The sequence below is a fragment of the Ranitomeya variabilis genome, chromosome 1 (assembly GCF_051348905.1).
Source record: "Ranitomeya variabilis isolate aRanVar5 chromosome 1, aRanVar5.hap1, whole genome shotgun sequence".
In the NCBI taxonomy this organism is placed as follows: Eukaryota; Metazoa; Chordata; class Amphibia; order Anura; family Dendrobatidae; genus Ranitomeya; species Ranitomeya variabilis.
Window position 1 is genome coordinate 185,362,313 of NC_135232.1, and position 15,382 is coordinate 185,377,694.

Sequence of the window (15,382 nt, forward strand, 5' to 3'; positions counted from 1 at the left end):
TTTTTTATGGTTGAAAACAGAAGTCCATCAAGTTCAGCCTACATCCTAACCCCCCCAGGGGTGGGGAATTTCTACTAAGGGCCATTTGGATATTTATACCATCCTTCGGGGGCAGTACAAATTACACGCTAACAGCGCCGTCAAAGCACGTCCTGACGATTGCACTGGTGTCAGCACATGTTTCATTGCATGTACCTCTGCGTTCTGTAGTGAACGCTGGGTGCGAATGCTTGAAGAGCAAGAAGAAATTATTGTGCCGCCGGCCATCAAAATCTAGCTGCTGGACAAAGCACTGCGGTCCGAGGGAATCTGCCTGGGGGCTGGATTAAAGGTAATCAAGGGAAGTAAACAGCCTGTGGGCATGAGGTTCCCCATTCCTGCCATAACCCATACCAGTTTCTCCATGTTGGGGTGAAAAATTCCTACTAGACTCCACATACGGCAATCAGTCCACTTTGTTGGATAACGCAAGCCACAAAACACGTGGGGATTGCCTGTCCCTATGTCAGACAATCCAAACATGTTTTGTATCTGTCAGCGGCAATACATGCGGCCGCGGGGACTCAAACATGTGACTCGAGCACCCCGAGATACTTCGTGCATACCCGTGAACCCTAGGCAAACTCGAGTAACAAACACTAATTATAACAATTTAGCTTCCATCATTTGCATATCATTAATGTGTGTGTCTAGCCTGTAATTTTAATAAACCCATTACTTTTCCTTCTTGGTGATGGAATTTCAGTGTTCAGGAAAGAGTGAGTGAGTATGTATACACTACCGTGGAAAAGTTTAGGGTCACTTAGAAAGTTCCTTATTTTTGAAAGAAAAGCACAGTTTTTTCTAATGAAGCTAACATTAAATGATTCAGAAATACACTACACTGTGTTGCAAATTATTATGCACATAGAGTTTATGAGTGATAAGGTTAGAATTTTTTTGTTTGTCATTTAAACTCATTGATGGCGATGTGTGTCAGGGCTCTTTATAGCACTGAAAGCAATTGCAGATACCTGTGCAAATTAGTTTGGCAGGTGTGTCCAAATAAAGGCAAGACTACTTAAGAAGGCTGTTCCACATTATTAAGCAGCCTACATTTTTTGCCAAAATGGGAAAGAAAAAGGATGTGTCAGCTGCTGTGAAGCAACAAATTGTGGAGTATTTAGGTCAAGGCATGACTACAATCAACATTGCCAAGACACTTCATCGTGATCATCGCACAATCAAGAAGTATGTAGCTGATTCCCAGCACACACGTGTGCGTGCTGATAAGGAAAAATTGAGGACTCTTTCCAACAGGCAATTGCGTAAGGTTAAAAGAGCAGCTGCAAAAATGCCTTGTCATAGCAGCAGACAAGTTTTTGAAGCTGCTGGTGCCTCCAAAGTCCCCAGAACAACAAGATGCAGGGTCCTTCAGAGGTGCGTAAGCCATCCTGTCGACCACCTCTATCCACTGCACACAAGCAGAAACGGCTCCAGTGGGCCAAACGATACATGAAGACTGACTTCCAAACTGTTTTGTTCACCGATGAGTGCCGTGCAACGCTCGATGGTCCAGATGGATGGAGTGGAAGATGGCTGGTTGATGGACACCCCATGAAAACACGGCTAAGGCGCCAACAAGGAGGAGGTGGAGTAATATTTTGGGCTGAAATCATGGGCAGAGAGATTGTCGGCCCCTTTATGATCCCTGAAGGGGTAAAGAGGAACTCCATAATCTATGTGGAGTTTCTAAAACAACACTTCCTGCCATGGTTCAAGAGGAAGAACCGTGCTTTCCGCAGCAAGATCATTTTCATGCATGATAATGCACCGTCTCATGCTGCAAAAAACACACTTATGGTGTGGCCTCCATCTTCCCCTGACCTCAACCCCATTGACAACCTCTGGAGCATCATCAAAAGGAGTGTCTATGATGGCGTGAGGCAGTTCACATCTAAGCAACAGCTCTGGGAGGGTATTCTGTCCACATGCAAAACAATTGAAGCAGAAACCATCCAAAAACTGACAAATTCAATGGACGAGAGAGTTCAGAAGCTTCTTTCGAACAAGGGGTCCTATGTGCAAATGTAACATCACCTAAAATAAAGTTTTCACTTGAAAACTGTTTGATTTCATTTTGTAATAAGCGGATAATGCTTATAACTTCACAATTGACCATTTTTTTGTTCAAAATAAAAAAAAAAAAGGTTGAAAACTCTGCTGTGCATAATAATTTGGAACATGCATTTTGAGTGTTTATTTTTTTTAAAAAGATACTGTTTTCATAGGCAGTTTGTTCCAAAACATTGCAATTATACTAGAATAGTAGATGACTGAAAAATAGCAATGACTGCAATTCAGATAGGAAATTTAGAGAAAATATGAGGAAATATTATTTGCATAATAATTTGGAACACAGTGTATATACATTGTTAATGTGGTAAATGACTATTCTAGCTGCAAACATCTGGTTTGTAATGCAATATCTTCATAGGTGTATAGAGGCCCATTTCCAACAACCATCACTCCAGTGTTCTTATGGTACTTTGTGTTTGCTAACTGTGTTAGAAGGCTAATGGATGGTTAGTAGAATACCCTTGTACAAGTAAGTTAGCACAGCTGAAAACAGTTTGGCTGATTAGAGAACCTATAGATCTGACCTTCCTTTGAGCTAGTTGAGAATCTGGAGCATTACATTTGTTGGTTTCATTAAACTCTCACAATGGCCAGAAAAAAGAACTTTCATGTGAAACTTAACAGTCTATTCTTGTTCTTTGAAATGAAGGCTATTCCATGGGAGAAATTGCCAAGAAACTGAAGATGATTTCCTACAACGGTGTGTACTACTCCCTTAAGAGGAGAGCACAAACAGGCTCTAACCAGAGTAGAAAGAGAAGTGGGAGGCCCCGCTGGACAACTGAGCAACAAGACAAGTACATTAGAGTCTGTAGTTTGAGAAATCGACGCCTCACAGGTCCTCAACTGGCAGCTTCATTAAATAGTACATGCAAAATGCCAGTGTCAACGTCTACAGTGAAGAGGCAACTCCGGGACGCTGGCCATCAGGGCAGAGTGGCAAAGAAAAAGCCTTATCGGAGATTGGCTAATAAAAGGAAAAGATTACTATGGGCAAAAGAACACAGACATTGGGCAGAGGAAGAATGGAAAAAAGTGTTATGGACAGATGAATCGAAGTTTGAGGTGTTTGGATCACACAGAAGAACATTTATGAGATGCATAACAACTGAAAAGATGCTGGAAGAGTGCCTGACGCCATCTGTCAAGCATGGTGGAGGTAATGTGATGATCTGGGGTTGCTTTGGTGCTGGTAAAGTGGGAGATTTGTACAAGGTAAAAGGGATTTTGAATAAGGAAGGCTATCACTCCATTTTGCAACGCCATGCCATACCCTGTGGACAGCACTTGATTGGAGCCAATTTCATCCTACAACAGGACAAAGACCCAAAGCACACCTCCAAATGATGCGAGAACTATTTAGGGAAGAAGCAGGCAGCTGGTATTCTATCTGTAATGGAGTGGCCAGCTCAGTCACCAGATCTCAATGTCAGGACTCTGAACATTTTTTATTACCTTTTTGTGCATTACTGCCCTTTTCCAAGATGGTGTCTTTGGTCTCATGTGCACTGTGTCTTCCTGCTATAAAACTCTACCCCAGCCTTCAGTCTGTGCTAGAGTATTCTGCCTTGCCTCCAGCTCCTGACCTCTGGTGACTCCCTGGCTATACAATGCCTACAAGTAGTATTCAACCCCCTGCAGATTTAGCAGGTTTAATAAGATGCAAATAAGTTAGAGCCTTCAAACTTCAAACAAGAGCAGGATTTATTAACAGATGCATAAATCTTACAAACCAAATGGTTTGTTGCTCAGTTAAATTTTTATAAATTTTAAACATAAAAGTGTGGGTCAATAATTATTCAACCCCTAGGTTTAATATTTTGTGGAATAACCTTTGTTTGCAATTACAGCTAATAATCGTCTTTTATAAGACCTGATCAGGCCGGCACAGGTCTCTGGAGTTATCTTGGCCCACTCCTCCATGCAGATCTTCTCCAAGTTATCTAGGTTCTTTGGGTGTCTCATGTGGACTTTAATCTTGAGCTCCTTCCACAAGTTTTTAATTGGGTTAAGGTCAGGAGACTGACTAGGCCACTGCAACACCTTGATTTTTTGCCTCTTGAAACAGGCCTTGGTTTTCTTGGCTGTGTGCTTTGGGTCGTTGTCTTGTTGGAAGATGATTTAGCAGGTTTAATAAGATGCAAATAAGTTAGAGCCTTCAAACTTCAAAACAAGAGCAGGATTTATTAACAGATGCATAAATCCTGTAATAATTATAGGGGATAACTCAGGAGACTCTTTGCGTGGAACAAGACAACTACAGGACACTGTTTTATAAGTGGTAAAGTCTATATTATCACACGGTGATTCAAACAGGTGCAGAGAGAAACTCAAGTCCACAACACTTGGTGCAAATATCAAATGCAGCTCAGCAGTCTATAGGAAACTTCAGAGGAAAATGCAATCATGCAGAAAGTCTAGGAAGCGCAATTATTCTTGAGGATACTTGACACGAATAAGTACTTGCTTAGTCCAAAACACAGATAGATAAGCTTATAAGGCAGTTCAAAATAATATCTTAGCTCAACCAGGGACGTCTGGGTAATAGTGTCAGGTTCTTGCAGAGCAGAAACAGCTTACATGTCCAGCAAATGCAGATGGAAGCAAACACGAGCAGCAGATGAAGGAGGATTACTGGAACTGGTGTATGCAGCAGGAACTCAGAGCAGAGTAGCAGGATAACCCCACAGGTTCACAGGAGCAGGTGTATAGCCAGGGAGTCACCAGAGGTCAGGAGCTGGATGCAAGGCAGAATACTCTAGCACAGACTGAAGGCTGGGGTGGAGTTTTATAGCAGGAAGACACAGTGCACATGAGACCAAAGACGCCATCTTGGAAAAGGGCAGTAATGCACAAAAAGGTAATAAAAAATGTTCAGAGTCCTGACACTCAACCCCATTGAGCTGTTGTGGGAGCAGCTTGACCGTATGGTGCGCAAAAAGTGCCCATCAAGCCAAGCCATCTTGTGGGAGGGGCTTCTGGAAGCATGGGGTGAAATTTCTCCAGATTACCTCAGCAAATTAACTGGTAGAATGTCAAAGGTCTGCAATGCTGGAATTGCTGCAAAGGGAGCATTGTTTGACGAAAGCAAAGCTTGAAGGAGAAAATTACTATTTCAAATAAAAATCTTTTTTTCGAACCTTGTCAATGTCTGGACTAGTTTTTCAATTCATTTGGCAACTCATTTGATTAATAAAAGTGAGTTTTCATGGAAAACACAAAATTGTCTGGGTGACCCCAAAATTTTGAACGGTAGGGTACATATAAATCTATCTCTATACAAAGACGATATAGAGACAGACAGAAATTTTATTTCTCACTTCAGAAATCAATTTTCTTGTAATATAAAATCTGGTCTAAGTCTGCATGATCAGTTATTTGTTGCTCTGGCATCTGATAAACTTAAAATTTAAAGAGGATCAATCACCTCTTTTGACGCATCCGTCTTAGTAACTAATAGTAACGCTGCTGATGAAGCCTCTTCTCTGAGCGCCCTATGAATACATGGTTAGCACATGGGGGTGTGTCTCTTGTCACGCTTACATCATCCAATCAGTGCTGTGTAAGAACACGCCTCTCTGACATGAGGAATGGTAACACCCAGGCTGTGTGTAGTAGTTTCAATACAATCAGTTTTATCAGCAGGAGATTACCTCTGCCTGACTAGGTCTGAAATGCCAGACAAGCTAATCTGTAGAACTCCGACCCCACCACTGATTAGCATCTTGCTGATGATATACAGTGCACACAGTAAGCTGAGAGGGGTTGGCAGGGTAATAGACAGCTCAGCATCCTGACCACGGACACATCTGCAGCAGGGAGAACAGGGAGCCTATCTAAAATACCCCAAGTAGTCCAAATAGTTATCCATCATTGGAATCATCGCTTCTCGGCCATTCGGTTAATACTAAGTGTAGTACATTTTGAAGAGAAAGCTAAGAGAGCAGGTAGCCCTAGTAGATTGATACCATGCACACTGGGTTTGGTGCGCCTGCTAGTATGCCGGGTGGCTTATATAGTAATCTGTTGGAAAGCATGGCCCCCAGGATCGACACCATTAGGTCGATGAAGATGCAAAGCCTGAAGTCTCCCAGTAGTGGCAACCCTGGGTTGCCTTGCCTTAAAGGGAACCTGTCACCACGTTTTTGGAAGATGGGATAAAAATAGCGTTAAATAGGGGCAGAGGTGGGCGTTACATTAGTGTGCTTGTTATGCGTTGATTACCCACCTAAGTTGCCGAAATACCTTTGCAAAGTCTCCGTTTTCGCCTGTCAATCAGGCTGGTCTGGTCAAAAGGGCGTGTTGTCTTCCCCCAGATTTTGCGTAGTTTTCCGTTGGTGGCGTAGTGGTGTGCGCATGCCCAAGGTCCCGAATCCTCTGCCAGGGGATTTAAAAGAGCGCGCTGTTCGTTATTTCATTGGTGATCGGTGGGCGCGGCCATCTTCCTTTGGCCGCGCGTGCGCAGAAGCGGCGCTCTGCTGGCCGCGGCGCTCTGCTGGCCGCGGCTTCAGGAAAATGGCCGCGGGATGCCGCGCGTGCGCAGATGGATATCGCGGCGGCCATTTTCCTGAAGCCGCGGCCAGCAGAGCGCCGCGGCAAGCAGAGCGCCGCTTCTGCGCACGCACGGCCAAAGGAAGATGGCCGCGCCCACCGATCACCAATGAAATAACGAACAGCGCGCTCTTTTAAATCCCCTGGCAGAGGATTCGGGACCTTGGGCATGCGCACACCACTACGCCACCAACGGAAAACTACGCAAAATCTGGGGGAAGACAACACGCCCTTTTGACCAGACCAGCCTGATTGACAGGCGAAAACGGAGACTTTGCAAAGGTATTTCGGCAACTTAGGTGGGTAATAAACGCATAACAAACACACTAATGTAACGCCCACCTCTGCCCCTATTTAACGCTATTTTTATCCCATCTTCCAAAAACGTGGTGACAGGTTCCCTTTAATACATTGTGTTTGGGAAACCCACATTAATTCTGGTACTTTATACTAGCACTTCGACTATTTCGTTCTTCACGAACACACCCTTTTCTGGGCCTTCTGGCCTTAGGAAGGATAATTTTTACATTCTAGGTCGAAGGTCCGCTCAGTATTACACTGCAAAACTTTCACAATTTATTTTTATATTTGTTTTCACGGTGAGTCACCCTTTGCACGGGTGTCCATTTGCCACTAGGATTTTGCGATTCCCTTACTAAACCCTCTCTTGGCAGGTCTAGGGGGAAAGTGTGAGGTCATCAGGTCATCCCCGCTGACCCTGGCTCTCCCCTAGGGAGGGAAGCAGACAGTTGAATGCTCCCAGTGCTCACTTGGGTGGGAACTCAGGCAGATGCTGGGAGTAAGACCACCTTCACAAGTTCAGTATTGGGTCAGTATTTTACAACAGTATTTGTAAGTGAAAAAAAGAAGTGGAACAATCAGAGGAAAAGTATAATAGAAACACGTCAGCACTCCTGCATTTATCACCCTCTCCTGGTTTAGGCTTACAAATACTGATGTAAAATACTGACCAAATACTGCACGTGAACATAGCGTAATATTGGGTCTCCATTGGCTTCGGCTAGAGGACTCTATTTGCCTTTGATCCTCGCTGTGGCCTTCTGGTTTGGGAGGGACAGGGAACTATTTGGGGACTCCTCCTTTTGAACAGGGTTTTAAGAGACCAGCATCCGATCGCGCTTTTTTACGCACACACAGGTTTAAAGCATGAATTCAAGCTTTCTATAAAATCACTGGAAACGGGCTTTCTTGCCCTATAAAATGCTGCTCTCAGGTTCCATTGCACAAACCTGCTGACAGATCCCATTTAGCAGCAGGTGTAACCTGCTAGGATCTGTGAAAACACCAATCAGCAGGAGCCGGCTGTATATGTCAGGCGTCTACAGCGGACTGCACCAGTCCAGAGTATGTACTGTGCGACCAGCACGATGACCTGGAGCTCAAAGTGACACATGCTCATGAGCTTATTGGTTAAGTTACCATCAGAGCTACAGAAAAAACATATGTTGCTGATCAACAAAAAAGAAGTTGCAGATCCAAAAAGGTAGTACAGGCACGGCAAATTCCCAATAATCTTTAGTGGTGCTCAGCAATACTGCAAAGAGAGATACAATACACAACTACTAAGAGTTGGAGAGAAAATTGTAGCACTGGACCGGGACGGCGCACCTTCTAGGCTCCAAACGGATGCTGTCCATGTGGTACCAAGTGCTAGTAAGCTCTGAACAATGCTTTTATAAGCCGAGGCCAACCGTTTAACACACGCCATTTAAAAAGAGGTTACCTTTTGATATAAGACAATGAAGCCTAAATATTAAATATAAAAGTTTGTCAACATGGCTTACCTTTTTCTTGACCAATGCTTCCCTTTCTTGCTCTCTCTTTTTCCATTCCTCTACAAGGACTTGTAAGTGAGCCAATTCTTTCTTTTTCAACTGTCCATGACAAATATGAAAAAATATGGTTTTGAATATTTTTTGAATGAATCAAATAGAAAAACGTAATACCAAGGAATACAATAATGAAAAATGCAAAATCGCAACAAATGTCAAACATACAAAGTTACATTAGGTCTCTGTAATAATGTCATCCTGTTTTACCACTGAAGGATTAATTGTGCTCTAGTAACATATCTCAAGTGTGTCAAGTATAGTGAAAATGCTTAGTGGTTCAAACTTAAAGAGATTCTCGAAGAAGCAATCCAAAATGACCACTGTCACCTATTTCGTGCAGCAACCCATTTTAAAGCATGGATTCCAGCCTAAAGAAACGTTTCTCGAGCTATGTTTCTATTGTCAGGTTCAGAAGCAGTATGGAACAAGCATCACTTACAGTGGCTTGTAAAAGTTTGGGCACCCCTGGTCAAATTTACTGTTATTATGAATAGTTGAGCAAGTTGAAATGATCTCTAAAATGCTTACAGTTAAAGATAACATGTCCTTTATATTTTAGGCACAAAAAAAAAAACAAAACAAAAAAAAACCTTATAATGGATGTTGGTCAAAGCTTGGTAAGCATCCAAGCCATCATCACGGAAGAAACAAGGAGTATCCAGGAATACATCAGAAAAATGGCATCAAAAGATGAGATGCTGAGAGAAAGTATAAGGCAGCAACAACAACAAATCTGGAAGGAAGAACAGGAACATGAAGCGCCATGGCAAGACGAGCCGCTGCATGGGATGTACCATCGACAAATAAGGAGGTGGCTGACATGGAGAAATCCTGCCAATGGCTGGAGAAAGCAGGACTCCGAGACAGCACAGAGGCACTAATCATAGCGGCACAAGAGCAAGCACTAAGTACCAGATCCATAGAAGCAGGAATCTACCACACAAAACAAGACCCAAGGTGCAGACTATGCAAAGAAACCTCAGAAACAGTCCAACACATAGTGGCAGGATGCAAAATGCAAGGAGGAACAACGTATACCGAACGCCACAACCAAGTAGCGGGAATTGTATACAGGAACATCTGCACAGCATATGGGCTAAGTCCCAATAATTCCAGGTGGGAGACCCCAGAAAAAAAAAATGAAACAGCTAAAATCCTGATCCTTGTCTTGCCATGACGCTTCATGTTCCTGTTCTTCCTTCCAGATCTGTTGTTGTTTCTGCCTTAGGCTTTCTCTCAGCATCTCATCTTTTGGTGCCATTTTTCTGATGTATTCCTGGATATTCCTTGTTTCATCGGTGATGGTGGCTTGGATGCTTATCAAGCCTCGACCACCCTCCTTTCTGTTGGTATACAATCTTTGGGTGTTAGACGTAGGGTGGAGACCTCCATGCATTATGAGAAGCTTTCGTGTCTTCATACCTGCAGCTTCCATCTCTTCTTTAGGCAAGCACACTAGAACAGTACCCGGACCCCATTCACATGAATGGGGGGCCCGAACATCCAGTGTTTGAGGAGGTGAAATCATCCTCGCCGGTCAGAGAGCCGCGGTTCCCACGATGTCAGAAGACAGCGGAAGCGCTCAGCTGTGATCAGAGGTATAAAGTTTACCTCCCGTCACTGGTGTCAGCTGATGGGACTACTGCTCCCATGATCCGACACCTGCTGTCGCAAACAACAGTGAGAGCAGGAGCGGCAGATGGGAGTATTCATCTGCCACTCCTGCATTGTAAATAAATAAATAATAATAAAAAAAAAACTCGGCGTGGGTTTCCCTTTATTTTTGTTAACCATCCATGCAAAATTCACAGCTGGGGGCTGCAACCCTCGGCTGTCAGCTTCAGCAAGGCTAGTTATCAAGAATAGAGGGGTCCCCACGCCGTTTTTTAAAATTATTTAAATAAATAATTTAAAAAAAACGGCATGGGGTCCCTCCCATTTTTGACAATCAATCTTGCTGAAGCAGACAGCTGGGGGCTGGTATTCTCAGGCTTGTAAGGGGTCATGGATATTTGTGCCCCCCCCCCAGTCTAAATTCAGAAGCCCGCAGCTGCCAAGAAAAGGCATATTATTAGATGCGCCAATTCTGGCGCTTTGCCCAGCTCTTCCCACATGCCCTGTAGTAGTGACAAGTGGGGTTCATATTTTTGGGGTTGGTGTCACCTTTGTATTGTCTGGTGACATCAAGCCCACGGCTTAGTAATGGAGAGGTGTCTGTAAGACACCTCTCCTTTACTAATCCTATAGTGGTATTATAAATAAAGACACAGCCAGAATAAAGTCCTTTAATTGAAAAAAATTACACAGACTCCTTTAATAATCTAAATTAAACCATAAATACGACCTCGCCTAATTCCACCGAAGTCCTCGATCTCCTGTAATAAACCAAAAATAATAAAACAACAATACACCATACAGCAGGTGTCGGGTGATGGGGGCTGTTCAGTCCCACGCTGTAATCCATGTCTGGGGGAAAAACAGTTTTCAACCTAAACGGTGTCTAGATGCGACACTCCAGGTTGAGAACCTGTGGGGAATGAACTTCTGCGAGCGCAGCCTCAGTGACTGGAGGTGATGTAATCGATGTTACCTACGGTCACTGACGCTCCGTTTCCAGCCGAGCTGAACTGTCGTGACCTTGGTGACATCCCCGTTAGAACCGTGAGAGTTTTTCACAGAGGTTACCGCAGCTCAGCCTGGCTGGTTAACAAAAACACAGGGGAACCCTTGACAGGTTTTTGTCTTAATGATTTATTTACAGCGCACTAGCGGCTAATGAATACTCCAATCAGCCGCTCTAGCGCTCACTGTTATTAGCAGCAGCAGGTGTCGGATGATGGGGCAGTTGTCCCATCAGCTGATACCAGTGACCGGTGTCTTCTGACAGCGTGGGAACCGTGGCTCTGACCGGAGGGGATGATTTTAGATTATCAGAAGCGGTGTTTGCAGCGCTGTCATGAACTTTACTGTTCGGGTTCGGCTTTGGAATGTAGGAGGAAACCCACGCAAACAAGGGGAGAACATACAAAACTCCTTGCAGATGTTGTCCTTGGTGGGATGTTGTCCAGGACTCCAGCGCAGCAAGGCTGCAGTGCTAACCACTGAGCCAGCATGCTGCCCAGGTTTAATCTTAGTCTCTTGCTATATATTGTACAGAGCCAGCCACCAAAGTTTGTCTTTCTTTTGTACTTACTGAGAACCTAAATACTCTGAAGGAAACCGGTCAGCTGTGTTCAGCAGCTAGAACCATGAGAAGCATGAATCTATTTGGAAATATCTATGCTTTATTCAAAAAAAAAACAACAATTTTATAGCAGCCGGGAATGAAGACACAGAGGAGACTAGCCATGGAGGCCCTTTCCAGCAAGTCTCTCAATTAATTTCATTTGGAGGAGACTGATGTAGGGACCAAACCTGTCCATCAGATCACACAAGTGGCTGTGTGAAAAATGAGAATATAAAACCTGTTGCATGCAATGAGATAGCTCACATAGTTCGGGGTAAATTCTGGTCCGAACGTGCATACATTGTTCTTATAAACTCAAAAAAATAAACATCTCCTACAAATTGGTTATCCTCCCTTTTATTTTATAACAGATTGATTGATTATATAAAAATTACATAATGCTGGAAACTATATATTTAAGACAGAGTATAAAAAAAAAAAAAAAAAGGCAAAGGGGATCCTGTCATGTACGACAAAGCTATTGACCTGTAGGGTTATTCTGTAGGATAATAGTTATGAAGGTGGCCTGCCGCTATGCCGAAAATGCTGAATCCGACACAAGAAAATGAACTTTATACATACCAAGGGCTGCCGACTTTCAGCCATGCCAGAGTTGCTTCAGTTATTGCTCACTGTAAGAACGCCCTGGCACTTTGAGTAACAGCCAACTCAGCCGTGCATCAGTAGAGAGCCAGCTATCACTGAAAGCGCCGGGGCTGCTAATAGCTGCCATTCTCAGTATAGTAGAGTGTAGAATAGTAAGTGATGACTGAAGCCGCGTCAGCACACTTGCATGACTGAATGCCGGCGGCTCCTTGGGAAAAAAAAGTTCATTTTCTCCCAGGTGCCGCACTTTCAGTACAGCGTTTGGGCACTTTCATAACGCTATTAAACTACAGCTTAACGGCATTAAGAGATATGACAGGATTCCTTTAAATATATTTTTCTCTTCTTTAACATAATATAACCAACCTAATATACTGTTTAAACTGCCATGGAAAAATATTTAATAACTTCAGCCATGCCAGATTAAAGGAATGTTCTAAGTAGTATTTAATAAAATGCAAGTTTACATTGATATAAAGAATCTCATGAACAGTACAAGATTCCTGCCAACAATATATATATTATTGCTAGAAATCATGATAAAAGTATGTTGGCATATAATCATTATTGTACAGTCGCTGTATGAGAACACCGGATATATGACTGAAAGGGTAGGACTGGAAATAATTTATACACAAAACATGAGAGGTCATGTCTAGTCCAAGAGCAATATAACTGCTGCCCTAATCAGCCTCTTACATGCTTCTCTTCCAAAGTCATGCTTACAGGAAAATGAAAAATTAATTTTCGCATATAGTAACTAGTTTTCTTACATGGCTTTAAAAAGGGATCCATGGTGGTCTTATTCCAGCTTCAGTCTTCCTACATGCTCAGTTACTTTCTGTGCCCTGCAGTAAACCTCAGACTGACCATGCAGAACCTATTTACAAATGAGCACAGTGCAGGACTGAAGCTGGAGAAAATAAGGCCATTGTACTCAGTCAGTAAAGCAGAAGTTTTTATTCTCTCCAGTCATAGCCCTGCTCCGTGCCTGAGACAGCAGATCAGGTATCTCGTCTCGATCAGTGTTTCTACATGCGGCAATCTGTCCTGACATGTGACTAGGAGGAATTGTAGCTTGAAATATGTGACGGTGGCCATTTATATCACATTCTCCGAGAACCCCTTTTAAATAGGCTAGGTTGGGCAACTCTGCTTCAAGCAATAACTGTGTCGTTGGCTTAGGCCTTGATCATTTGAATTAACTTGCTTTGAAAAATGATATATAGAAAGACAGGCACATGTAAAGCGCCATGGAATAAATGGCGCTATAATAATAAAAATAAATAATAAAAATATGGATGAGAGACCACATAACATTATTTTTAAAACCATTCACTAGTGAGACCTAGACAATGCATACCTGGCTTGTAAAAGCTTCTTCCTGCATTTCCTTCCACATTTCCAGCTCAAGGGCAGCTTTATACTCAAGGGTTTCACGTGGCTCAGAAGCATGTTTTGGAGAAGGGGACAGCTGGGGAGAAGGTTTCGGAGGTGCTGAATTCTGGAGATTTACAATAATTAAAGAATTATTCTTAATTGTGAATGACATCATAGGCAGGACAAGAAACTTCAGTACAAAAGACAAGAGCTGCACATTTAGAACATGTTAGGCCTTATTGACATCACATCTGTCAGACATAAAAGTCTTGCACAACATATACCTCCAGCTTATGCCATTGTACAAGAATACAGCGGGACATATAGTCTATTGACTCCCAATCTACAAAAAACATAGGCCCCAATTCATCAAGACTGGTGGGAACAATGCTGGTCTTGATGAGGGGAAAAATCCCCCAAGAAGAAGCTGTCACGAAACTCGCGTCGAGGCCCGTGCTGCATTCACAGGTTATGTATGATGCATTTTTCTAGCCCTTTTATTCCTTACTCCCAGTATCTGTTCATGCTTGCAGTGTAGTTTTACTTGCCCTTATTGGTCCTCATACTAAGCACTTGGCACTTTAGCCATTTATAACAATGAATGTTTAACACTCATCATTGGTATTTGTGTTCTACTACTTTGACTCAATCCCTGGCTTGGGTATTAACCTTAACTTAGAACTTCTTGCATTATTTGCTGGAGACTTATAGTTTATTTATACTGCTATTGTACCATCACATGAGAACTATTATGTGTTGCACAGCGTGAACACATCAACTTTTGGATTATTTTAATATATGTTTATGCACATTGCTGAAACATTTTCCTCTTTAGTGGGGCAAGCTGTTTATTTGACTAATTAATTAGGTACTTTTCATTATAAGTTCACCAGTTGTTCAAAATTTTTTTTACTATATATTATTATTATACTAATATTATTAGTTATTACATTTTTGTACAGGATGGCTTATTCCACATAACTTTGGGTCTTCTAAAGGTTTAATGGGTGCAAACATATATTTATAAACTATTGGAAACCTGTTGGAATTATATATCTAAACCGTGATTTACTAATTTATTATCCACATTTGTATATGACCCATATTTACTAATTTCAATTTTAGTTCTACAGACCCACTTCATTAATGGTGCATTGATACATGAGTGTGTTTGCAGTTTTTTTGTGTCTGTATTCCCTTTTACATGTCATGATTTTATATGCGATTTACTTTTTTGTTATTTGATGAGGGGTGTGTTGGAGTCAGAACCTGCTCACTGGAACGTTCAGTGTGCCATCAGTTTGTTTTGCCACAATAAAGGTTGCTTGTGAAGGTCTTGAGATCTCTCACTGGCTTTACCCATCACGAGTAGAGATGAGCGAAGCCGAACAGTAAAGTTCAGTATCCATACCGAACACCAGGAACGGGTGTTTCCGGCACTGTCATGTGCATAACAGTATGGTAAACGCTGCTGCTGATCGGCGGTAAAATCATTACCGCTGGTCAGACAGCTGCGGTTCCCACGCTGTCAAATGACAGCGTGAGCCCGCAGCTGTGATCAGAGGTAAAAAGTTTACCTCCGGTCACTGGCATCGGCTGATGGGACTACTACTCCCATCAGCCTACGCCTGCTGCCACTAATAACAGC

The 15,382-nt window shown here is 42.7% G+C and overlaps 1 protein-coding gene across 1 annotated transcript in view; it reads right to left on the reverse strand.

The window, feature by feature from the left end:
• CEP120 (centrosomal protein 120) overlaps positions 1 to 15,382 on the reverse strand; it is a 153,125-nt gene that overhangs the window by 51,135 nt on the left and 86,608 nt on the right. The window contains exons 13-14 of the mRNA XM_077291055.1: positions 13,718 to 13,858; positions 8,475 to 8,564 (exon numbers count right to left, since the gene is read on the reverse strand). Coding sequence (XP_077147170.1) covers positions 8,475 to 8,564; positions 13,718 to 13,858 — 231 coding nt within the window. The remainder of the gene's footprint in view (positions 1 to 8,474; positions 8,565 to 13,717; positions 13,859 to 15,382) is intronic.